The 24118-nt window shown below is 42.9% G+C and overlaps 1 protein-coding gene across 3 annotated transcripts in view; it reads right to left on the bottom strand.

Moving 5' to 3' along the window:
* Positions 1–1891: 1891 nt before the first annotated feature.
* Positions 1892–24118, bottom strand: part of CDH20 (cadherin 20) — a 118090-nt gene continuing 95863 nt past the window's right edge. The window contains exons 7-12 of one of the 3 annotated variants that reach the window (XM_049823826.1): positions 19868–20121; positions 16223–16359; positions 13576–13697; positions 11566–11683; positions 4846–5097; positions 1892–3379 (exon numbers count right to left, since the gene is read on the bottom strand). In XM_049823826.1, the coding sequence (XP_049679783.1) occupies positions 2880–3379; positions 4846–5097; positions 11566–11683; positions 13576–13697; positions 16223–16359; positions 19868–20121 (1383 nt within the window). In that variant the 3' untranslated portion in view covers positions 1892–2879. Of the gene's footprint in view, positions 3380–4845; positions 5098–9360; positions 9435–11565; positions 11684–12982; positions 13366–13575; positions 13698–16222; positions 16360–19867; positions 20122–24118 lie in introns of those variants that run through there. The other 2 variants (XM_049823828.1, XM_049823829.1) reach the window with 2 other exon arrangements.

Raw genomic sequence — 24118 nt, 5'->3', positions numbered from 1 at the left:
CTGCTCTCCCTGCAGGCTCCCCTGCGGTGCGAGTCCAAGCCCCTAACGAGAGTGCTGTTGGTCCTTCCCTACCTGGTGATACACAACCCAGGAAGATGGTCTCAGCTGCTGCATAGCCTGTCTTGCAGAGGCCACTGCTGGGGGCTTCTGTAGAGTGAAACTAGACCTTGGAGCAGCTTGTCCTGGGAAAGCCCTCAGTAAATGCAGTAGGTAGCTTCAAGCTGAAGGCAATATGATGCTGGACTGCATTTCTGCTCCCCTTCCTCCCACTCTGCCTCCAATGGGAGAAGTAAACCATTGCGGTATCAGGACATGAAGAACTATCCAGAGGCTTTTTGTTACTGTAGACTGTGACTAAAAGGAGAGAGAGTAACGGTCTGAAAATATCAAACAGTAGCTCTGCGGAGGGACAAAGTAATCTATGGGCATTGCAGGCTTGTATGGCAGCAAGGGATACTTGCCTTATACTTGCCAGGGAAGGCTTTCAGCGCTGAATATATCGATGCAGTGGAAGTTTGCCTAGAAAGGTTACAGAGCCTTAACAGTCGAGGGTTTTAAGAGGAAACAGGCATCTGCTTAAAATATATAAAACTGAGGATTAATTCAGACAGGGAAGTAGTGGAATAGATGTCCTCTCTATCTTCTTTCCTGCCCTATGCTCTGTGATTCCTGTTGCGTCAGGAGGTGAGGAAGCTCGCAGAAGTCTCTCAACAGCAGTTTTGCTTCCTGTACACCACTTCCTTGATCATGGTGGTTGCAGTTCTTTTTCTAGTGTTATAAAATCAATATGATACGTGGGGGTAAGTGCTACAGGATGAGTAAAAGAATCATTATTACATAATTTTCAGTGCTCTGTCTGCAATGGTGTAAGGCAGGTCCAGGTAATAAGCAGAACCGATGGCATATTATGTTTGTGAAGGCACAGATTTTCATCCCATCAGATGAACAAATGTTTGAGAAATCACTAAAACTTTTTTTTTCTTTGCTGGCTGCCTGGCTCTCCAGGGGTGCATGACTTTGTGTGAGTCTGTGGAAACAGTGCTCCTGTCTTAAATTGGTACAGCCTAAGATTAGGCAAAGTAGGGACAGCAGTGTTTTGTCCACACCTGCAACAGAAACTGAGCACAGTGCCCACGTGGTAAAAGTGTGGTAACTGGGTGGTTGTGTCTGCACATCTATTTTCTGGGCAATTTGAGATAGGGAGAGTCTTTAGCTAGAAAGAAACCTGCAAATGCCATTACAACGTGTTCTGCTTTCAGAAGCCTTTTGCCACGTTCCATGAAACTTGTGTTAGTGTAATTTCCCTGGCCCTTCCCATTTACACATGCAAACAAGATAAGATCCAGGCTCAAAACTTTGATTGCAGAGTAAGAATGACCATAAATGGATATTGCATGTTACAGTCTGTCACGTCTCTGAAGGCATGAGATTTTGTCAGGGCTGTGTAACTGGTTTCCAAGCTTCTCAATGCCCCAGTCATAATGTTTCAAAAAAATCAGCCAAGACTTTCTTGTGACTTCAGCATGGTTGGAATAGAAAAGTAACTAGTCTGGTGGGCTGCACCTGGGCTGATTCATTGCTAAGGAAAATGTCCAAGTGAACAATGATAAAAGAAGCAGACAATCTGTTTGAACCTGCGAAGTGAAGGCTTGTCTCCCTGACACGATGCTCATGAACTATTCTTTCTTGATGCTTAAGGCATGTAAAGCCACAGATAAGCACTAACTGCTGTGTGCAAAGCAGTCAATAAATTGCCATCAGACTTTCCCTTCTGTTTAACTTTTATTAAAAGAGGTGCTAAGGTACTGTACTGTATGCAGTACATCATATTTATTACCAAAATTAACAAATATACAAAACTTATACATGTAATTTTCTTACATCCATTTATTGGTCTATAATACTGCATTTGTTCAAGTAGGTTATCTACAGTATGTAAACATCCCTTGGATTGACCTCACACAGATTAGGAAAGCCCATCTAACCCATGTAGTTACCAAATATAGCTTTTTCTTTTTTTAAAATTTATTTGGCTTTCATTGGTAGAATCTAATCTTCACATTTGGCACATGGAAGAGACATCTACAGTGCAAAAGAGGCAGATTTTCTGGTTTTGTTCTGAGCAGTTTAGTGGAGTCATGGTTTTAAAGAGCCGAGAATAAATTTACACAAACTTGATAGGAGACAGATTAGTGTTAACACCAATGACTCATAGATCAGCCATTAAACTAGAGCAGAAATTCAAAGCCTCTTCCCCAGCCCTCTCAGCCAGGTGGAAAAAAACCCCTTAGCCTTGTTTCTAAAGGATTAAAAAAGGACTCTGTTAGCAACAGAGAGAGGAGGTTTAGTTTACAAAGAGCTCTCTGAGTTTCCAGTTTCAATTTTCTGCTTTGTGGGATTTTTTTCCCCTCTTGTTAGCAAGCAATTGTTTTTCCTTTTTAATGGGGAGAAAATAATCAGCGGGGAACAACTTTTCTGTGCTGGCCATTTTTCAGTGAGTCAGAGATTACGGTTGGAGTTTACAGATCTTTGAACCCAGACGTATAGAGCTCAGTAAGCTGCCGTGTACAAGGGAGTGAGAAAGGGAGAGAGAGAAGGAGAGTAATGTCATTATATTCCAGGCATGGAGCTTTCCATTTTTGCTGTAAAAACCAGGAAAAAACTTCCTTCTGCTTCTCACTGTTTCAAAAACGTGACTTAATGTAACTGAGTAAAGCTGATCCAGAGAGACCTTCATTCGCACCCTTCTTCCCATTCTCATCCAAGCACCGTATTGCTATTTTTTAGGAGGCCTCACCCATGTCCATGGAAGCATCTGATGAGAATGGACCTAACCGGACACTGTTTCACATGGAAAACCCTATGCCATTCCTTGTCCATTACCACAGAGCCCCGCTGCTGTCCGTGGCACCGTACATCTCGGCCAGCTTTTTGAAGCGCGGCCCCCAGTCCGTCAGGTAGTCGTAGCTCTGGTCTGAGTCTGTCGTCACCGACTGTAGGGAGCTGAGCGACTCCGCCACCGAGCCGTTCCCTTCAAACATGTACGTCTGGAGGGAGTCGAAGGGAGGTGCCCACAGGTCCATGTCAGCTTCATACAGCTTGGCGAGCACGTAGTTGTGGACGTTGTTGTCCATGACGCACGCCTGAGGCACGTATCGGGAGAGGCTCTCTATTTCAGGGAGCATGTCCTGCCGGTTTTTCACCACCAGCTGGGCCTCCCGTGGGTTCCACATGGCGGCGATATCGAAGGCCTCCGTGTCCTGCTCCCCGCCGCCCTCGTCGTCGTACCTGACGATGTTCTCGTGGATGTTCTCCTCCTCGTCGATGATGTATGGCTGCTTCCGCTGGCGCCGCATGGAGAGGATGAGGAGCACCAGCACTGCAGGAGGCAACCGAGACACGGGGCCGTCAGCAAGGGGACAGTTCTTGCAAGGGCTTCAGATTCTCTGCTGCCCTATTTTCCCCTTGGTAAGCCCAGCCAGCCCCTTGGATTTAAAGAGCTGTGGTGTTTGCAGGTAGAGGTGTGTAGAAATCCCCCACCCCCCAGCCAAAATTAGTAGCTTGAGGTCCTGCTAATCTGTCCCTTTTCTCACCTTAATTCTTAACTCTTGGTGACACTTAGGACATAGATATCCATCGGTGCTTACAATGCACTATAGCGATACTTGAGCTACTTCTAAGCTAGCCAGATCAGTTATCAGTAACAGTTTATCTGCAGCAGAACCCAGCTCCATAGAGATTTTTTTTCCTGCTGTGTACCCTGGTTTTCCAGCCTGCTTTGGGGATGCCTCTTGGGCTGGGTGCTGCATATGACATAGATGGATGGTGCTGAGACACCATGATGATATGTCTGCCTACACAGCAAAATGCAGAGCTAGCCCCTTAGTCTGCTCCAAACCATTTTTTTGTTTATCTGCAAGCCTCCTGCAGTACTGCAGTGCTGGCGCTCCTCATCCTCTCCATGCTGCTTAGCATGGGGAGAAGTCGTCATACAGGCACCAGAGCCCTTTACTATTGGAAATGTGCCATCAGCTGGTGACTGTATTTCCAGGGCTAGAACTCAGCATAGGTTTTGAATGCTGAAATTTTGAACTGAGGTGTCTAGGGTCCTTTGAAGAGCCAGAATTGAAGCACTTTTAAAGAACTTTTCCTGTATCTTACTCCACTGCTCCTCTAACTGGGTCCCCTGAAATTTCAGGGAATGTGTGTTTTGAACTAATATCTCATGAGTCGAGAGAGTAAATGAGGGAACTGAAGTTCTTTTGATACCAATAGCTAACAGGGGGCATAGAAGGTCTGGGCAAGTAAAGGATGAAATTTATTTGTGGAGACAGAACACGTGCAAGATGCTCAGCTCCTTTACAGCAGCACAGGCACCATTTAAAAGTAGTGTCTCAAGGTCAAAGGAGGGAGGTGGGGATATCTCCTGCCAAAAGACAAGAGGTGGAACTGGGCTTACCACTCCTGTTTCCTGTGGGACCATATGGTCAGAAACTGCTGAAGATGAGAAAGTAACCTCTCCCCAGCTGCAGCTCTCAGTACTTCCTCCTCGCATACCCCTTCCAGGAAAACAGGGCCATACCAGACACCCTGGCACGTTAGGCATCTGGAAGAAATATTTGCAGGCCATAGTTTTCCCTCATTCCTACACCCTGGAGTCTGAAGCCATATGCAGCTGACTACACCACCTAGTCCTTGATTTGGCCCCTTAAGTATGTGTGTGTCTACATATAATATATACATATACATAGATGTGTGTGTGTGTCCTTCACCTTTCGCGGATCAGCAGCCCCCTGGCCAGAACTGAAGAGTTTGTCCCCTCTCAAGAAGAAGCCAAGGGTTTACCTAGCAGGACAAAGATGCAGGCGAGGATTGCAATGAGTGCTCCTCTGCTCAGGCTGACGGGGAGGACGTAGGTCTCTGCGTTGCAGGACATCACCATGCCGTCATCATCGCAGCTGCACACGTGCACAGTCAGTGTGCCCGTGCTGCTCAGCACGGGGCGGCCGTTGTCGCTGATCAGGATGGGGAGGTAAAAGGTGTTCTGCTCATGTTGTCTGAAGCCAGAGCGCCTTGTCAAAATCCATGCCGTATTGTCTGAGAGTAGAAAATAAATGGAGGAAAGAGCTTATACGCAGAGAAAATACATTCAGCAGAGAAGGAAGGTTAAAAGAATCAGCCCTACACCCACATCCATTTGTCGTCTCTCTTTTTTTCTTTGGTTTTCATCAGTTTGTCACTAATCAGCATTTTGCCACTGCCTCCCCTATTCCAGTAGCTTCTCAGGCCATAGTTCCAAACCTGCAAGGCATACACACCTTAGGAGCTGCCTTTACCCCTTCTGACATAAAGTGCCCAGAGCAAACTCACAGCCTTCAGATTTAGCTAAAAGAGCTTTCAGAAGGCAAGACAGAAATAAACAGTTGAAGGCAACTTGTTGTCCCTGTTTGTTCATGCTCAGCAGCTTTTCTAGACCTCACTCTCAAGCACTGCCACCATTTTGAAGAAGCTGGTGTATAACCCCTGTGGACATGTTAAGGTATTCTTTATGGTTTTTGCTACATAGCATGGTCATCTGCTTGAGGCAACGAGAAGACAAAGGAAAAAAACCCAGCTTGCTATCCTAAACCAGCAGCAAGTTGAAAATTTGCAACTAAACATTTCTCAGTGAAATACATGCAATTTCATTGGCACTTTTGCCATTGAAAAAAGTCAGAATGCTTCATGTCGTCATTGTCAGAATTATTCTGCTTTGATTTGACCATTCTGCTTCATTTATCGTGACCGCCTGTTTTTTATAAGAACTTAAATTAAAAGGAATCAAAATGATGCTGCTGAAACAAAATAGTAAGAGAGTGACCTAACAGCCAGTTGCTGTTGGTCATTTCAAGGGAAATTCCTACCTTTGGGGTCTTTTCGTTCCATATTCAGCATGTTTTTTAAAATGACAGAATTTCCCAGTGGCATTTGAATTCCTGTCTACCCCCTCCCTCAAATTCCTCTGACTGTGTACCACGTTTCCTAATCAGAAAGAAATTTAATTCAGGAATTTGTTCTTCTCTGTTCTCATCTCAGGAATGCCAAGGCAAAATCTTTGGACACCAGTGATGATTTTGCCAGTGCTGACTTTCAAGCTTTTTGGCCTCAGAGACTTCTGGAAAGCGCAAGACTGAGTGTCTCCAATGTGATCTGGGCCTCCAGAGAATCTAAAGAAACGTGCAGGAAAATTGGCCCTTCTTACAAACATGTCTGCAAATCTTGGGCCAGCAAAGATAAATGGGGAACACAGGTACTTTTTCTCTTTGGCAGACCTACAAGCCCTGACCCCGTGCAGTGACACTGTGTGATTCTTGGGAGCTGAGCTTCATGCAGTTTCTTTTATTACTTGGTTTTGTTTCCTGTTCCCTTGGTTCAAAGGAGGTCACAGTCTGGCCATCTGCATCTCCAGGTTGTTACTGGCGTGCATTTGCTATGCCTGGAAATGCAGGATGCCACTCAGCTGCTCCCAGGTGGATTGGCACAATGGGACTGCTACCTGGAAATGGCAAGAAACCTGCTGATTGTAAGTAGACTGTGAAAACCACAAAATATCGACAAGGGATTGTTCCATTTCATTATTATTTTCCTGTCAATTCACTGCTAAAATTTAAATCTTGGGTGATTTTCTTTAGTGCAGAGACTCAGGTTGCATGCAGATAAATCAGCTGTATCATCTGTTGCAGTCTGAACATCAGAAATGATTTGATGGCTTTTAGGAGTGAAATCAGAGTGTTATATACAGCCAGCTATGGAATATATGCAAACTCAAACTAGACTTGCTAGACTTGCCTGCTAGACTGAAATTGTGCTCCAAGTTCCATACTTTATGCTGCAAATCTTATGGTATCAGACAGTACTGGCACACGTAAGTATTGAGATGTTGGGCTCCACAGTTCATGAGATTAGTTTGAATTTGTGACATGTTTTTAAAAGGAATCTCAGGGTCTTTTATTTCTTGCACGTCAATGACATTTCAAGCTTTTACTCTGAAAGTGTAAAATTCTGAAGTGTGCGTGCATGTCTGTATGTGAATATATAGTGAAATTGTAGTGTCTTGTTAAATCACATGATCCTAAGAGCTGGAGCTTTGAGGAAAAACCACCAGGTGCAAGATGTAATCCCCAAAGTTGCTTAAAACTAATTATGTGTCAGTGTTAACTGATTTCACCAGCCTTTGATATGCCCCGCAGCTCTGAGGATGTGCATTGGGTCTGGACAGACATAGCTAATTTTCAGGAACGTGTCCCAAAACCCAGCAGAGAGCAGCACCCTGCAGCTCCCATGGCTCCTGGGCAAGGGGTGTGCTGCTGACAGGAGCCCTCGCCTCCTGCAAACCTCCCCCTCCTCTCTCCTGGGGCACACACAAGAGCTTTCTCTCCCTCGGTCTGTTTACGTGCCCTCTGGTATGTGGTCCCCAGCTATTAATACCACATCTTTTCATCACTGGGCCTGGTTTAGCATGAGAAAAAGCAGCCCAAAGGGCAGAACATGGCAAAGTGCCTGCATTTATGCTGTCGATGGAAATGCCTGAGTCATCTTAACAGTGTAGTAATTTGGTTGCATTTCTCTTTCTTGGGTGAAAGACTCACTGTCTTGAAACTGACTTACAATAGAAGTCACAAATTCTATTCGGGTGATAGCAAACCTTCATTTTATGTAAAATTGCTCTTTGTGAGGGAAAAAGACTTCATTATTCTGAGCTGGTCATACTTTGCTTGTAAAAGAAGTCACAAGCAGTATACCTGACTGAAGCTGTGCAAAATCAGCTAGTGAGAGATCTCAAGTGGTTTTTTAACCATAATTCTTTTTTTGAGGCCAAACCCTCATTTCTATAATCAAGTATTGAAAGATATATATGTATATATATATATTTTTGCTGTGATGTGCTGACCATATCACCCAGGTCTTAAATGTTCTTGGTGATAAAATTCTCCTGGTGACTCTTGGCATTACATTTTGGCCCTTTTGTTTTGTTTTGCTTTGTACTAGGCAGGCATCCAAATCATCCCTAAAGAATCGCTCTACCTGTTACTCTGCAACTGCAATACATTGGTGCCAAAGCTTGTGGTGTGACTCATCAAAAGCCAATGTGATTTGATGTGCTACTGCAGTGCGAAGGACATGCTGGAATATGATGCAGCATGGCAGAAACCGGAATACACAATTTTCTTCCAAATTTGGTATCTGCTAAGCCCCAGCCATCAAGAGAAGAGGGCTTGTGAGGACATGAAAGCCCCATTATATTAAAAAAAAAAAAAAAAAAGCAAGCATGATAAGAATGCACAATATTTTTGCATCACAGCTTCCAACAGAGTGTCTTTGGCTCACAGAGGGCTGGATGGTAGCGCTTAGGTACAATGCTGGGCAGAGATACTGAAGGTTGCAGGATGGTGGGTCCTACACCTGTGTGATCAGCAGGAGGTGAAAATTGTACTTCCCGTGGGATGCAGGCTGCTGTCTTCATGTGGTTGTGAGAGCAAGCCATGGAGCATCTCCTTCCTGCAGTTCTCTGCCCCACTGGAAGTGATGTACCTCCGTGGAGAGGTCAGGGGAATCAACCACTGTGTAGGTCCAAACCCTGAGATGAGAGCTAACCATTCTCTTCTCACAAGAAGGGCTTGGTGTCTTTCTGTAGGCATCTGTACAAGAACTGGGGATGATTAGCCCAGAAATTCTGTTAGTTTTAAAAAACTAATTGTAGTAATTATGAATAGTTAGGAATAATATAGAGAAATATTTCACCAGGAGTGGGAGAAAGAGCACAAGGAAGCAGGCATTACAGACACCACCGCCTTGAGGAAGGGGTCACATTTGTTCTTGGGGATTTTCAGCACACTGCTTTTGCATTCTGCCAAAGGTGTGAGGTAGACCACAGTTTTAGGGAAGGAAGAAATAGCTAAAAATTTTCCTAGGACAAATTCAAATGCTATGGGGAGGACTGCCAGAAGTTTCCAATGATGGGCCTGGCAGTGGTATGACACTGATGCCTGCACCCATTAAAATGGCTGCTGTCTTCATCAGTTCCTGGTACCCAAAGACAGAGGGCAGCAGTTAAGGGTCAACAGAAGATCAGCTCAGAGTTTAATCTGAAAATGCATTAAACTTATTTCATTGTTCATCCCCTTCTTACAGCAAGCTTCTTCTGCCAACGTTTTCTCAGCATAATCTGACCTGGATTTAGAAGCTGGGGAAGATGGCTTGCCAACGCCCTACTTCAATAACGGAAGAGATGGGAGACCCCAGCTCAGTTTCCTGCTTTATCACATATATCCTCTACGGCCTTCGGAAGACATTTAGGCCCAGATCTTTGCAGATACTTACATGTCTACCTGCCACTGATTCTCCTGAACTCAAAGGGAGCCAGGCATGTAAGTAGCTTAATTTCTCCTTGTCCCGGATTCCCGTCTATAAAGTGGAGAACAATAGGATTTCTCTGTCTGCCAGAGATATGTGGAGAATGAATAGACTGAAGAAATTCTCAGAGACTAAAATGACAAGGGCCAAAGAAATATGTAAAACAGCTCATCAGAATGCAAACTGTGATCTATCTGTTGCTCGGTTTAAATCAAGGTTTTAATTGTTGCCAGGAAGGCTGCATGTCTTGCACTTTCTCTTACTGCTATATTGGACAACCAAGTAATCAGCACAATTGCTAATCTTAATAGCACCTTCCCACAGCCTGGGAAGTGTTGCTGTCTCGTGTTTACGTGCACAGGCTGTGACTAGCAAGGTGGGCTCTGTTTCTTGTCTTGCCACCCTGTGACACAGAGTATAGCTACCCCCTCTGTGACTAAGTCATATAATTTATGTAGTCCTTAGTGGTCCCTAGATGAAAATATAAATTATTTTTAGTGAAATGATTACTGCACTCTAAATTGCTGAGGCAGTAAATTAATCCTTAATGTGTATATTTCAAGTAGTCAGTGATTTGATACTTAACATTTTTATTTCAAATTTGTAACCAATGGTACCCTAAGCTTCTTGTGATATATATCTCTGGAAAACTGGTATTTTACAGAGAGCGGGAGGCACAGCCATTCAGTCACTGCTGTCACTATAAATTATCACAAGTATGGCCTTAGACAGAAAAAGTGCATCTGATGCTGGGAATTTTGTGAGTTTCTTTTTTTAGAACAATGCCTTGAGGATGAAATGAGCCTAGTTTGCCAAATGTTTTAGCAATGGTTGTGTTTTATTTGTTCACTTATTTTGGCAATATATATTCAAAAATAAAAAAGAGGGAGACAATGGGACAGAGAAGGGGATAACAATGTAAGAAATTGTGTGGGGAGGCTTCAGGGACACTGAAGAGAAAAACAATAGACACAATAGAAAAAAATCGCTTTTGGAATGAAAAAGCATTAGCATGCTGTGGAGGAGGGCTCTAGACTCTGCAAGTAGCATGTTTTAAGACATGTTTGGTTAGTGAAGGCAGGGGCTTCTTTATTAGCCCCTATGTTGCTCTTTTATACGCCTCCAGAGGCACAGACAGGGGCTTATGGAAGTAAGTGTGACAAGGAGGCATGTATGGGAGCAGGGACAGGCACTCTGCTTGGGGACTGGCCACGGATGCTGCAGGTGGCCAGTCTTTCTCCCCATTTATTCTGGAATCGCATGCTGATTTGTGGTACTTTACAGACTAAACTCCTACTGAAATCCAGCCCCTTCATACTGACTTTCAAAGCTCTGCACTAGGTCACTCAAGGTTGTCCCTCTTTCCTGATGAAGGCTGGTGTGGACCTGACCTCAGCACTGTTGTCTGCCTGTGGAGATCCTCTATCAGCAGCAGTCATGCAAAGGCCTGCCACAGCGGGGCTTTTCTGCAGGCTCCAGAACCACCAAAGCTTCTCCAAAAGAAGAAAATTCCACTGGTTAGGATACTCAAATGCCAGTGCTTTGCCATGAGTCTTCCCACTGGTGTTTCAGTTTTTACTTAGCGCGTCTTACGCAGACTTTTAGCTGTACACCAAGTTACCCCCCTAAGGCTCTGCATCTCCTCCCTACCTCCCTCTCTTTCCTAGGGAAACAAGGGTATGCAAAGAGGAAGAAGAAAAGTGCTTGGGGGAAAAGACTGGAACAGTACAAGAACCTTCCCTTTCTGTGCCTGGGAGAAAACATGAAGAGTACAAAAAAAAGAGCAATGTAATTCCCTTCAGATTTGTCTCCTAGTTCCAGTTGCTATCCTACCTTTAAGCATCTCCTTTTGAACGAATGCAATTTCCACTCCGGTAATCCGAGATGCCTGCAGCCTGACCACAAGACCTGAATTTGCACAAAACACTGGCACATTTCCTCGAAGAAGAAAAAAGGGGCCTATTGCTAGAGAATATTTATAGAGAGGAAAATATCATATAACCTTCAAGTGTATTAAGTAATATGTCATTTTATCACTGCCTTTAAGGAGCAGGTGTCACTTGGTATTATTTGAAATGGCAGTCTTATCACACACTGTAAGACACAGCCTCTCAAGTCCAACCCAGGCATTGGAAATTAGAGTAGCTAACTGTCCGTGTCCACTCTGATTACCTTGATTGTCCCTTAGAGTAAAGTTGGGGTTGTTGGCTGCCTCCGGAGCCAAGCTGTAGTAGAAGTGCTGACCCTCCTGTGGGTCATCCTTGTCAATGGCGCTCACTGTCTGGATCAGCTACAGAATATGAGAACAAAGCAGAAACAGGTGAGAAGCAAAATATATATATAATGTAAATAAACAAACAGGTAAAGTATTTATATATATAAATATAAGCAACTGCAGCATTTGAATAAAACTGTCTTGCAGAGGTACAAGAGCTAAATCACAAAGAGACTCAAGACCTTGCAGGCTTCATTTATTTTGCTATGATCATGCAAATCACTTTTATACAAAGGAGGACGTAGTCATTTTGCTTCAAATAACAGACACTTTTCTCTCATACATCCCTATCTTCTGTTGCACGTTTCTTTTTTCTTCTGAGGGCCCAGGGTGTTCAGAAGATTCATTGTGCATTAGAGACCTTGTAAGAAAGCCCATACTTATTTTCAGCTTAATTTTTCAGGTGAAAAAGGACTTCAGGTGATTATTTTATCACTCTCTTAATTTTAAATCAATTAAATTCTTCCCAAGATGTCAGCAGAAAAGAAAGAGAGAAAAGGCAACCATGCAGACACTCCACATATGCAATAAATAACACCATGGAAAGAAACTAAGACAATGCTAAATCCAGAAAGAGATTTGTCACCTCACCTATAGAGGCTTAGTAAAGTAGGTCTATCAGCTTGAAGCACAGTGAGCTATAGCTCTTTCTGAATAAATATTCTGACAACTTTTTCGACGAGGAATAAATCTTCATCTGGATTTTTGCATTCAAAAGTTATTTTTGGATTCAAAGGGAAATGACAGACCCATAAAGTCTTATTCACCACCTTAAAACTGATTTCAGAACTTTTCAAATGTGGTAACAGAATTTGGCTTTCTCCACAGAAGGAAGTAGTCCAAATTAGCGTGCATTTCTCAGAAAGCTTATTATTTAGGACACTCACTCTTCAAAACCAGGAACAAGGCTAGGCAATGATTTCTATTCCCTATATTATTAAGGACCTCTGTAAATTAGTGAGATGAAATTATCCTGTATATGACAGTTGTGAGGACAGTTGTCCCAGTGGTGAGTAGCTATTTCATTCTGCTTCACAGCAAGCTGGGAGAAGCTTCAGCGAACACACAGTTAGCATCATTACTAGCACAATTTTTCCTTCGCAAATCATGAGTGGTGCATCTATGTTTAAACTGTGCTAGTCAGCTTTTCATTAGGGGACACATGTCCCCACCGTGGACCATGGGTGGTGAAGCACCAGGTCGCCTCCCCATCAGTGATCAGCAGTAGAGCTTGCACCACCTCCAGCGAGGGAGAACTCATGTCCATCTGTGACACAGGCAGACCTTGTTCAAGGGCTTTGATGGGGTTTGGAAGGGAGAGGAGCAAAGAGGCTTCACCACTTGCTTGGAGGTGCTGGTTTACACTTTGCAGAGAGGCAAGTTCTGTGTTGTCTATAACTCTGTCATCTCCAGTTCATGGCAGAACAGATTCAGTTTGGCACCCCTTCGAAGCTGATGTAGTATGTTATGTCCAGCTCCCGTAAGTCCAGAGGTGCTTAAGGCTCTTATAAATAGGGTCTTTTAACAGTAAGCCTTGTCTGTCGCATGTGGGCCGGGCTGACTCCGTGGCACTTCTCATAACACTTCTTCTCTCTGTTGCTGCTACAGGACACACTTGGTGTTTGCCTGCTGGCACCTGCCCAAAGGAAGGCTTTATTTCAGCCATGAAGTGTATTGCGCAGTGAGCCTGGAAACTACTGCGGGAGAAAAAAGAGGTGCTTTATACGATGCTAATCCTGGTGAGATGTGCTTGCCTTTGGAAAGCAGCACAAGCAGCTGCTGACGAGAGTTCACATGAAATGTGTGGTTAGCTGAGCCCTCTTTCCAACGCTCACCCTTTCTGGCACGCTGTCTCTGTGTAGGACAGCATCCCTTCCCCAATGCCTGGTGTTACTAACATTTCTCACCTGCCCCGCTTTGGCGTTTTCACAAACAAAAGCTTCGTAAAACCGTGCAAACTCTGGTGCGTTGTCATTCACGTCCAGGACTTTCACCGTCACAGACACGCTGCCCACCTGCGAGGGGTTGTCTGGAAGGAGGAGGCACAACATAAAGAAAGGCAATATACAGGAAGGGGAAGGGGCTCTCCTTGCTCTGCTCAAGAGATAAAGCAGCTTTTTTGCTACTGACTCGCGTTACATGACGTTTTCCCATCAGGAACTGCAGTCACTTGTGGGTTGTGTGACTCGGAATGAAGGTGCAAATGCTGCTCTCTATCTATCCTGGCTTCCCATCTAATCACATCTTTTTCAAACAAATTCCGTTAAAGGCTTCAACCTGGTTCAGTCCAATGGGACTATTTCTATAACAAAAGTTTTATACAATGCCCCATATTTTTTTTATTGTCCTTTGACTGGGCAATACTGTTTGTTGAGCCTTGGTACTGGTGGCACAAATTAGGAAGGGACTCTTTTAAGGATAGGCTTGTTGTTTAGAGCTTGTTGAAAGTGGTAATTCTGCAGGTCAGAAACAGCTTTGTTCAGAATTTATGTTCCTTGAACTCAAAAATAGTGTCTTTGTATGGGGGTGTGTGTGTGTGTGTTAAAATGTAATAACACATGAAATTGTACAGAAAAGCTTTCACTGAAGCTTAAAATTGCAATGAAAATTTTACATTCTGCATGACATCATTTGTGATATTTCTGTCCCACTGGTTCATTAGCTTTCTTTGCCAGTAAATCCATACATCATTTCACATATCTTCACAATTCCCAAACTAAGTGGCCACAGAATAATTTTTTTTCTTACTGTATTTTTTGGCCCCCAAACATCTTTTTTTTGCCTTATTTAATGATAAACTCTAAGAAGAAAGAAAAAAAAAATAATTCATTATTAAGAGGTCAGAAAAAGTGAAAAAATCCAGAAAATTCTTAAAAATTAGTGTTCTCATCTTCTTTTTAGCCATACCACTTTGTGGATTCATCTCCAAACAGATCTCTCGCTATAGCAAGAAATGATATGTTCATATAAACAATAGAGAATTCCCTTACACTCTGGAATTTTCTTAAATGTTCAATGTACTGCATCCATAATGAGTCACATTGTATCACTGAGATAATACTCTTAAACTATATTGTTTCTCCCTGATTTATAATTTAATCCTTCAGCTTCCTACTTATCCATACATACCTTGCTAACGCACCTGTCATTGTGGCAGCTGAATGTCTGCATTTACACTCTTAGTAATATTGATCTAACTTTTAAAACTGGGAGCTTTATTCAGGAGTGCACAACTATGAAATTTTTGAAACTATTCACTGAATTAAAATATTGTGCTGCACACGTTCAGAGCAAAACTGACGAAGGATTGACAAAGGACGAGTCAAAGGAAGACATGCCTTCATATTGCTCTCACCCTCGAGTGCTGAAACAGGGGCAGCTTTTAAGGAGTCGTGTGTATGTGGATTTACATGGAGTTGCAATGGCCATTGGTGGCTGAAAATAAAACTACCTTCAAAATAGATGGGGGTGAGTTCCTATCGTGTCACCAACCCTTCTCAGTACTAAAAAGGGGACAGAAAGGCATCGTGTGCTGGAATAGCCTGCAAATATGTGGCAGAGTCACCCTGGCTCTTGTGAACTATTTCCTCTACTAACTTCAAGTTGGCTGATTGCATTTTGGGCAAGCTTCTTGAAACTTTTTTCTCTCAAACTGCCCCATATCTCTGGAACAGCCTGGATGTGCAGGGAGCTCTCTCAGACGTGAGGAATGACTCAGCTATTGGCAGCAAGCTTCTGGAAAGCTGCTGCCCCTCAGCAGATGAACAGATCCTGAGCTATGTGGACCAAAGAGATTTCAGGTGAAGATTGGGTCAACCTTTTATTTTATTTGCTTATATATCCCAAGCTCCTTTATGAAGCTCACATCAAGTTAATATTTCAAGCTTAGCTAAATTTTTCATACTGACACTATGAAATGATCAGCATCTCCTTGTTCTCATAGTCTCTGTAAATACCTGGCATGGATGAATCCCGAGATGTGTTTTAGCTCATTGTAAAACTCCAAAGCATAACAAGTTTAGCATACTAGAATATTCCAAAGCACTATGGCCCAAATTATTTATGCAGCAAGCAGATGGTGATGACATTCACTTGCTGCTGAACCAGAGCAGACTTCAACTAGTGACCTAGCAGTGTAGGATCACTGCTGCCTACCAGTCCCTGCACCACTCAATCCTCCCAGGTAGGACTGGCAGCTCTGGCAGCTGTACAGCCTTTACAACATCTGCTTTAGCTGCCTAGTCCTTCTGAAGAGATAGAGTTCTTGCAGAAACCCATCAGGAAGAGTTTTAAATAAATCCCTGGAATACTAACAAATTGAAAAAGCAGCAATCTGCATTTAATTGCCAGCCTCTACTCCTCCCACCACCCTGTGAAAAGGAGCATAAAAAGTAAATAAAATGCAGCATTCGCTTGTTGATTTCAGAAGCGTAATTCAGTTAATACGGCTTCCCACACAGTGCATAAGAACATGTGAATTGCTGAATTCAGATCTCTCAGCCTGCTTTGTCTATTCTATCTCTTTAATCTATGTACAGTCTGCATTCTCCTTACTCAGCTCCATGGCCAGCACAGTGATGTTGTGCCAAGAAATGTCCTCCCGGTCAAGAGGTCTTGCAGTCATCAGTGCTCCTGATGTAATGTCGACATAAAAGAACCGTCCCGGATCACTGCTCCTGTCAATTGAGTATCTGCAAGAGTACATATTAAAAATATTATGCAACCCTTGTCAAAACCGTGTGTTATAGCCAACGTAGTACCCCAGCAATGGGAATACTGTCATACACAGCAGATCCACATTCTTCCACAGCCTAGTTATGTACTCTATTGACTTGTATATGTACAGATTGAGATGCTCAAAAAACTAGTTCATGGTGCTAACGGCATTTAACGGTGAGTACTGCTTGGATGGAGCTGGAAGACAGGAAGATTTAGAGGAAGAAGCCTCAAAACAAGGCACAGATCAGCACAGGAACCTCTGCTTTACAGAGAAAATCTGTCAGTGAGGAGTGTGATTTCTTTTACTAAGCAAAATAATTACGCCCCTTCATTAGGAACAATTCAGACAGGATGAAAATGACTGTACATCAGCTCATTCTCTGGGCACCTAGGCTGATGAGGAGGAACTGTTCCCTTCCTCATGCTTTTGTATTCTGTCCTCCTTCAGGGGAATAAACTCCACCTGCACCCTGGACCATCCTACTGATTGAGCCATGTCAGCGCAAGGGGGATGATGAGTGGCTTTCTCATATCATCCAGGCAGAAAACCAGCTCCCTCGGTGAGGTTGATTCATCATAATTACTGAACCTGCCTGGCCAATATCATGCCAGTTTAATGCTGGGAACAAGCTTCTTGCAACCGTGAGCAGGGGAGTGTGGTGGTACCTGCAGACCAGAAAACTCGGACAGGGAGGCAGCTGACTGACAGGTCTCACTGGGCAGAAGGACCGTTTCACAGGGTGTGTGAAATACTCTACCCTTCACGTGCATCACCTTGCTCTTAGCGGTAGTTGTATGAGTTGCCTTCCTAGCTAACTATGTTAGCATGGTAAGAGATCCTTTGGCAAAAGCCGCACATGCACCTATGTAAATGCCACAGCCCAGAACAGAGCCCAGGCATATTCTCATTTGTGTTGGTTCTTTCTTCGATGTTGATGGGAATTGCAAGTATTAGTCATAATGAATGCTGATCAGGGCTCTTTATTATGAATTTTCTCCTTTCAGCACAAATGCATTCACCAGAACAAGCATGCCAGCCTGATCTTTATATAGTGACCTATTAAACTGGGATATAAATTACTATTGACCTGTGTTGTTGGGAAATTCTTTACACTTTTTTTCAGAAAAATCAAAGAGGGTAAGATGGCAGGTTTGCTTCCCTTTCCTTCCCAGTACTTCTCATCTCTTCTTAAATAAAGAGATTTCTAAGGTATTTGATTTATTTAGGAAATAAGTATGAGTGTTGCTATATTTTGCTATAATAATTATTCTTGTATGAGGGCTATAAAAAGAATTTCCCTCTGACAGTTTAAGGCCAATGAGTATCTGAAATTGAATATGACCTTGTGATTAGTGGTGTGGTATTAATCACTAGTGTCAAGAGGCACAGGTGGAGTTTTGTCTGGATTCTCCATGTAAATTCTGTTAATAATACCTGCTCCTTCACACTCGTTTCCACTATACTCTTTAGGCAATCTTCCTGAATCACTTAACAACAATCATGGCATATTTCCAGCCATCAGAATTTCACAGTGTGGGAGTCCAGATACTGGATGCTGGGAAAATGAGGATTTGAGAGTTCCCCTGTGTTTAGTGAGCCCTTCCGAAATGTGTTCTGGCTTTTCCATACATAAAAAAAATGGCAACAGAAGGGGTCAGGTTACAGTTTTAATTTCAGATGGATTTCAGCTTGTGTAACAAAATACGTGTCTGGGATTTTGTTTTTTTATCTTGCTTGCTCTGTGCAAAGTGAATGCAGAGCAAGCCTAAAACATTGCCAGACTGATACTGCATAGATTTGGCATGGATGGAGAAGACCACACGAGAGGCAAGGAGCACTAATTCTTAACATCTGCATTTTAGATAGCATTATAAATGGTATTTATTCTTTTTTTTCCTGTTTTCTCTACCCCAATCATTTACATTTGTACATAATAGGTCTGGGGGAGGAAGGAGGGAAGGAGGGAGGAAAGAAAGGAAAGTGGGAAGGGAGAAAGATGGGAAGAAAAAGAGAAAGAAATTTGGGAAGGAACGGAGTTACAAAGGAGTCTCTGCATATTTGCAATTTTTTTTTTTTTTTTTAAATATATCTGGTGATGCATTCTGTGCTTTATAGAGTGCTGTTTCATCAAGGGTAGTGACTGGAAAGCTCTGAAGAAAACTAAGAAAAACCTCATTAAAAATAACAATGAACACTTCTACCCTCTGATAGTCTGCAGAATTATTCTTACACTACTTTAAGCAGATTAGCACAAAGCTGTTTGCACTGCACTGTTTGGATAATGCTAGACAGTAATCAGCAAAATAGGATGCAAGTGGAAAAAGTTTAGGCTAATGAAATTGTGTTGCAGACAGTATAATACTTAGTTTTATTGAAGAATTTGAGACAGTGTCATGAGACGTATGATAACCTTATAATGTAGGTAGAAAAGATAGGTATATTAAGGTAGCAGAGATGAAAAAAATAATTTGAGCAGCAACACAGAAAGCAATATCATTAAGAAGAACAGGCTTTGTGTATGCTCAGATCTCCTAACTGAAGGCCACAGAGTGGCTCATATAGATTTAACTTCCTTCAAAAACTCCAAATATTTGATGTTTTGACTCCATCCTGTATTTCCCAGGACTGTTCCCGAACGTAGACAGTTCAGAAGCTGGACTGACGCAAGGTTAGGCAAAGAGCAGCTCAACACCCAAAGTGTTTCTTGGATGACAGAAGCAGCCAACCTGCTGGGATTATTAACTTGCAGTCACTCTGACTTTCTGCAGATTGTGAAAATTAGTATGTGGGCTGGCCTTGGAGAAAACCAGTCTTCTCTGATAAACTGGCCTGGCTTGGCAGCCACTATGGAAAAAAGTGCTGTGATCACACAGATCTGCTCCTTTGGCTCCTTGCTGAGTTGCAGCTACAAAGCTCCCATGGCTGTAAATACACCTTTATTAACTCCTTATGGGAATATCTAGCTCTGCAGGTTTGACCAGACACTATATAATTTAGTGGTTCATTAATACTTATTAGTATGCATTCATTCTACTCCAAAAGTAGCTGTGTATTTCTGCTGTTGACAAAGGCAGGCTTTGAAACAGAAGGGGGAGAAAGGAGAAGTGAGTTGATTACTTTTCTCTTGGTATGGCAGCAGATTCTCAGCAATGCTGTCAAGTTTTGTGCCAGTAAAGGCACGAGAGTCTGGGTTTTTTTTTTAATGTACGCTACCAGGACATGCCTGACCAGTTCATTGCAATGCTAGGTGCAGACGTTCTCCGTACCACAGAAAAGGCAAGGGTGAGCTCCTGCATTGCTTTGACAGCTGTAGGAGAGCCCCTCAGTGTGTGAGATCTAGTTTGACTAAACCCACTGATGACTACTACTGGCTAAAAAGAGAGAGTCCTTCCCATCAGTGCTGTTTCAGCCTCATCACTGCCCCACCAACCAGACATGCCAGGAGCACTTCAGGGGGAACACACAAAGATGGGACAGACCTGATGGAGTTGTTGGTCACATCGGGGTCCTTGGCAGAAATGATCTGTATGGTGGTTCCAATCTCCACGTCCTCGGGCACTTCCACAAAGTAGAAGCTGGGCTCGAACACAGGAGGTTCATCTACATCCTCCACACTGATGTGGACGGTGGTGGTGTCACGGAAGGGACCCAGGTTCAGGAACCGCATTTCCAAGTGGGGGTTGGCACCCTCTACTTTCAAGGTGTAGCTTTTCTTGCTCTCAAAACTTAAAGGCTGAAGAGAAAAAAAATATCTGGCATTAGGCCCATTGAGCCATATGATTTAGGCCATATAATTTTAATTTTCAGAAGTAAAGGATGCCCTCTAATATAAACTGATGCTTCTTTTTTAAAATAAATCTTTACTACGATTTTTAATCATAAGGGTAACAAAGGTAAATATTTGCAGATGGAGACAAAGCATTGAGTGACAGTAGTATTAGAAATGGCACTGTCTACACCTTTTTTTTTTTTTTAATTTAACAGTTGAACTGAAAAAGCCAGGAAAAATATTTGCAGATCATTGCAGAATACATATTCTTTCATTCTTCTTGCTGAAATGAAAATTAAAGCAGCCACACCACCATTGCATTGTGATTCACCCAGTGTCTTTCATGCCACTATGAGGAAAATACAGGCAGAAACAGACAGTACAGGAGCACCTGAAAATAAGGTAAAGATGCAAAGAGTCGGTTCCTCAAAAACGGGTCCTGCTGGCAGGGACAAGGATGCTCACAAAAGAGGTGAAGGTCCTAGTTAGCATCCTCTTTTCTCCCTGAGCAGATCAGAGTCTTGTCTCCAGAGAGCCCTGTCTGCCAAGCTGCTAAAGGGCTCCGGTGGGAGCAGGGGACAGGGTCAGCCTCTCTTGCAGGATCCTGTACCAGTTTTTATCCGTAATGCATCCTTTCTAGAAGTGGGGTTTTTCTCCTCTCAGTAAGTGTCTTAAACACATGTTCACAATCCAGGTGTACTGAGCGCTAGGATTTGAATCTCCTCCCTGCCTAGAGAATAGTTTAATTTCAAAGCATTATGAGGTAGTCTGACCTCTTCCTGTGGGAGCTCTTCCACTTTGTATGAAATACTCAAGTATTATTTGAAACAAGGAGTGAAAATGGCTTTTATTCTTTTCTTTCCTGAGATAATGGATAAAGAGGGGGCAGCTTCCTCTGTTAGCAGTTTCATGAATTTTATTTCCTATCTAGATAAAACTACGTACATGGTGAACATGGATATAGAAATAATTAATGCTGACACTGAACTTTTCAATAAATAAATTTTTCATTTCCCTTCCCTCTTCTTTTCACAGATCCCTGAAGAGAATAGGGCCTCTCCAAAACCCAATTAGAACTAAATGGAGAATTCCATATTTAATGTGCAATTTACCAGTCTCAATAAGAGATGACTAAAAGCATCTGACAAACCAGAATGACATTATGGAAGGACCAGTCCAACATATACAAAAAATTTGCACCAGATGACGTACACCTTACAGAGGACACAGTCATACTTCTCAAGCTGTAGTTAGAAGCTACAAGCAATCTCGCTATGGTTAAATGGTCACAACTCTTGACTTGTATAATCTGAGGAGTTTTAATGCTGAAAACCAACACCACTGGATCCCCTTAGCTGGCACAGATCCTGAGCAAGACAAACTTTGTACCAGAAAAGAAATGGCCCAATTCTCAGGGTCAGCCAGTGGGACATACTCCTTTTTGTTACATGAATGGCTTTAAAAACATGGCTTTATTCGTGCATAGGGATTTGAGCGTCATCTGTGGAACTACCATGCACAGCCTTGGTTCATTTAGACTACAGCAAGATCACTGCTGTTCCCATCCAACACCTTTGCTTTTCCTATTCAACTCTTTCTTTTTGAAGACCGACCACCAGACTGGGGCAAGGAGATGGGCAGGAAAATAGAGAAGAAGGAGGATGCCAAAGCAACTGGAAGCCAAAGGTGCAAAGATCATTACTGTAGCAGTGAAGTCCTCCTTGGCCAGTCATAACCCATCTCTTTTCCGCTCTGCGTGGTAGTGCAGCTGGCCAGTTCTGCAGCCATGAGATGTGTATTTGTTTAAGCAACATCAGCAGAAGTTTCACACTTAGGCATGGCAGGAGTATGTACTATGTATGTACTACTACAAAACACCCCCTGAATTCAGTGGAGGCTTCAGTACTTGTCTACTGCCACAACAGCTTCTTTCTTCAGAAGTGGAAACATTGCAGTGACATAAAAAAGCTCACGCTTTCACAGTAAAATTACCAGTACTGAAGTCCTGCATAGGAATGCCTGAGGAAAGACCGGAGTTCTTGAAATTATGAAACTGAAACTCACACAGCATTTAGTACATGGGGGTGAGGAATGAAGACCGGAATGGGAACTGGTTTTCTTGTGCTGGGGAGATGATGGTCCAGTGTTACTGGAGATCCTCTGCAGTAATACAGTATGAACTGTGCAACCTGTGGCAGCAGGTACAAACAGATGATCTGAAACTTGCTTCTGCTGCCCTTAGTTCCACTTGGTAAATCAGTGACTACTGCAGGCATAGAACTTGTCAGCAAGGATTTAGCTAGACCTACAAACATATTACCCATTACTGCAGAGTCATTATGGTCTACCAGTTGCACATTTATGCATTGTAAAAAATAGCAATAAAATATATTTACATGACTAAGCAACACTTATTGTCCATCTGGCAAGGAATGTGCAATGCAAAGCTGCCTAAACATATACTAAGAAAGAGGCCATTATATCTCATGGTTTCTCATGTGAAGAAAACTATGTGAGAAACATTGCACATACACTAAAAAGCTAAGTGATAAAAAGAGCAGTTAAATCACAGAAACACTTAATGACTATAAACCCCAACTGCATTAGGAAAAGTCTTAATCACCTAGTTAGAAAAAGTGAGAAAATGAAACAAGTGTGCAAGGTCATCACATTTTTGATCCTCCTGAGTTCAGACACCCTCAGTTTGCTTTGGACTCCTTTATCAGCAACCACGGCTTTCCCTCCTGATCCTCTCTCGTGCCAGTGCCTCAGCACCGCTGCCCCACCTCATCAGATTTGTCTTCCATGGGTGCGTTCAAACCTCTTTCCAACACCGGTCTCATGGGGAGGGCAAGCAGGCTGCCTTCTCCTACGAACCGAGCATGCTACAAAACACAGCCGAGAGGAACGGCAACCCATGGAAACCTCTCCTCGTCTTCGTCCGCCTTCCCCCAGTGCTGAGACAGGCACCAGGAGGTGTTAGCAAGACCTGCTGTGAGAAAGTGATTGACGGGGTGGTGGTCGGGGAGGAGGGCAGCACGGGGCTCTCCTGGGCGCTGGGCTCGGTGCTGGCTGCGTAACCCACCACTGTCTCACCCGGGCTGTCCTCCTCCAGGGTGAGTATCAGCCTCACAGGCAGCGAGCTTTGAAGGAGCTGTAGCTCTTCAGGAGGTGCTCAACATTTTGTGGGGTTAGTGGGCTGAGACAACCGGCCACAACACCACAAGCAGTGGTCTTATCTGTAACTGTAAATTCTGACTTTTTGATGTCCATGTTTGGGAAATCTGTCTAGAAAATGAAAGGGAAACGTTTGCTTTCTTTCAAAGAAGATTTCATTCTGGGTTTAGAAATTCTCTCCCCCGCATTTTGATATCCTTTTATATCAACACCAGTTGCATTTTTTTTTCTTTTTTTTGCTTGAGTGGATCCAAAGGACAACTTTCCCAATATTTGGCTACTGATAATCATAACATTACTAAAAGCTACAGTCATACATAGAACTTTACAAACATTTATGTACAGCAGGTGGTTTGAGCAGTATGTACCTGATGCCAGTACATATATGGTATGATTGATGCCATAAATTTTTATAACTTCTCCTGACATACATGAACATCTAGTAAAATTGCATTCATAATAACAACAGTCAAGCTTATTGACACATTTACTCCAAAGAAACTATTTTCTTTCATCAATAAATAAGTGAAAAATTACATTAGAGTTTGCATTCCACATCTATTTCATTCCAGCAAACATGCTTAACTTTAGGGACTAGTGTGCATAAACAAGAGTTGGAGAAAGGTGACCATAAATACATGCTTAAATGCTTTGCTGTAGGGCATAGAGGCTTGCAGGGTCAAATCTCTCCCATGTGTTGTTCCATTTTAGTGCACAATTTAGTCCCAGGCTATTTAAATGGAGACCATACTTCCTTATTAGTACACTAGATATGCTTAGGCAG

This window comes from Accipiter gentilis, chromosome 20 (assembly GCF_929443795.1).
Source record: "Accipiter gentilis chromosome 20, bAccGen1.1, whole genome shotgun sequence".
NCBI lineage: Eukaryota > Metazoa > Chordata > Aves > Accipitriformes > Accipitridae > Astur > Astur gentilis.
Note: the sequence above shows the minus strand (reverse complement) of the source record. Positions and strands in the feature narration are given on the sequence as shown.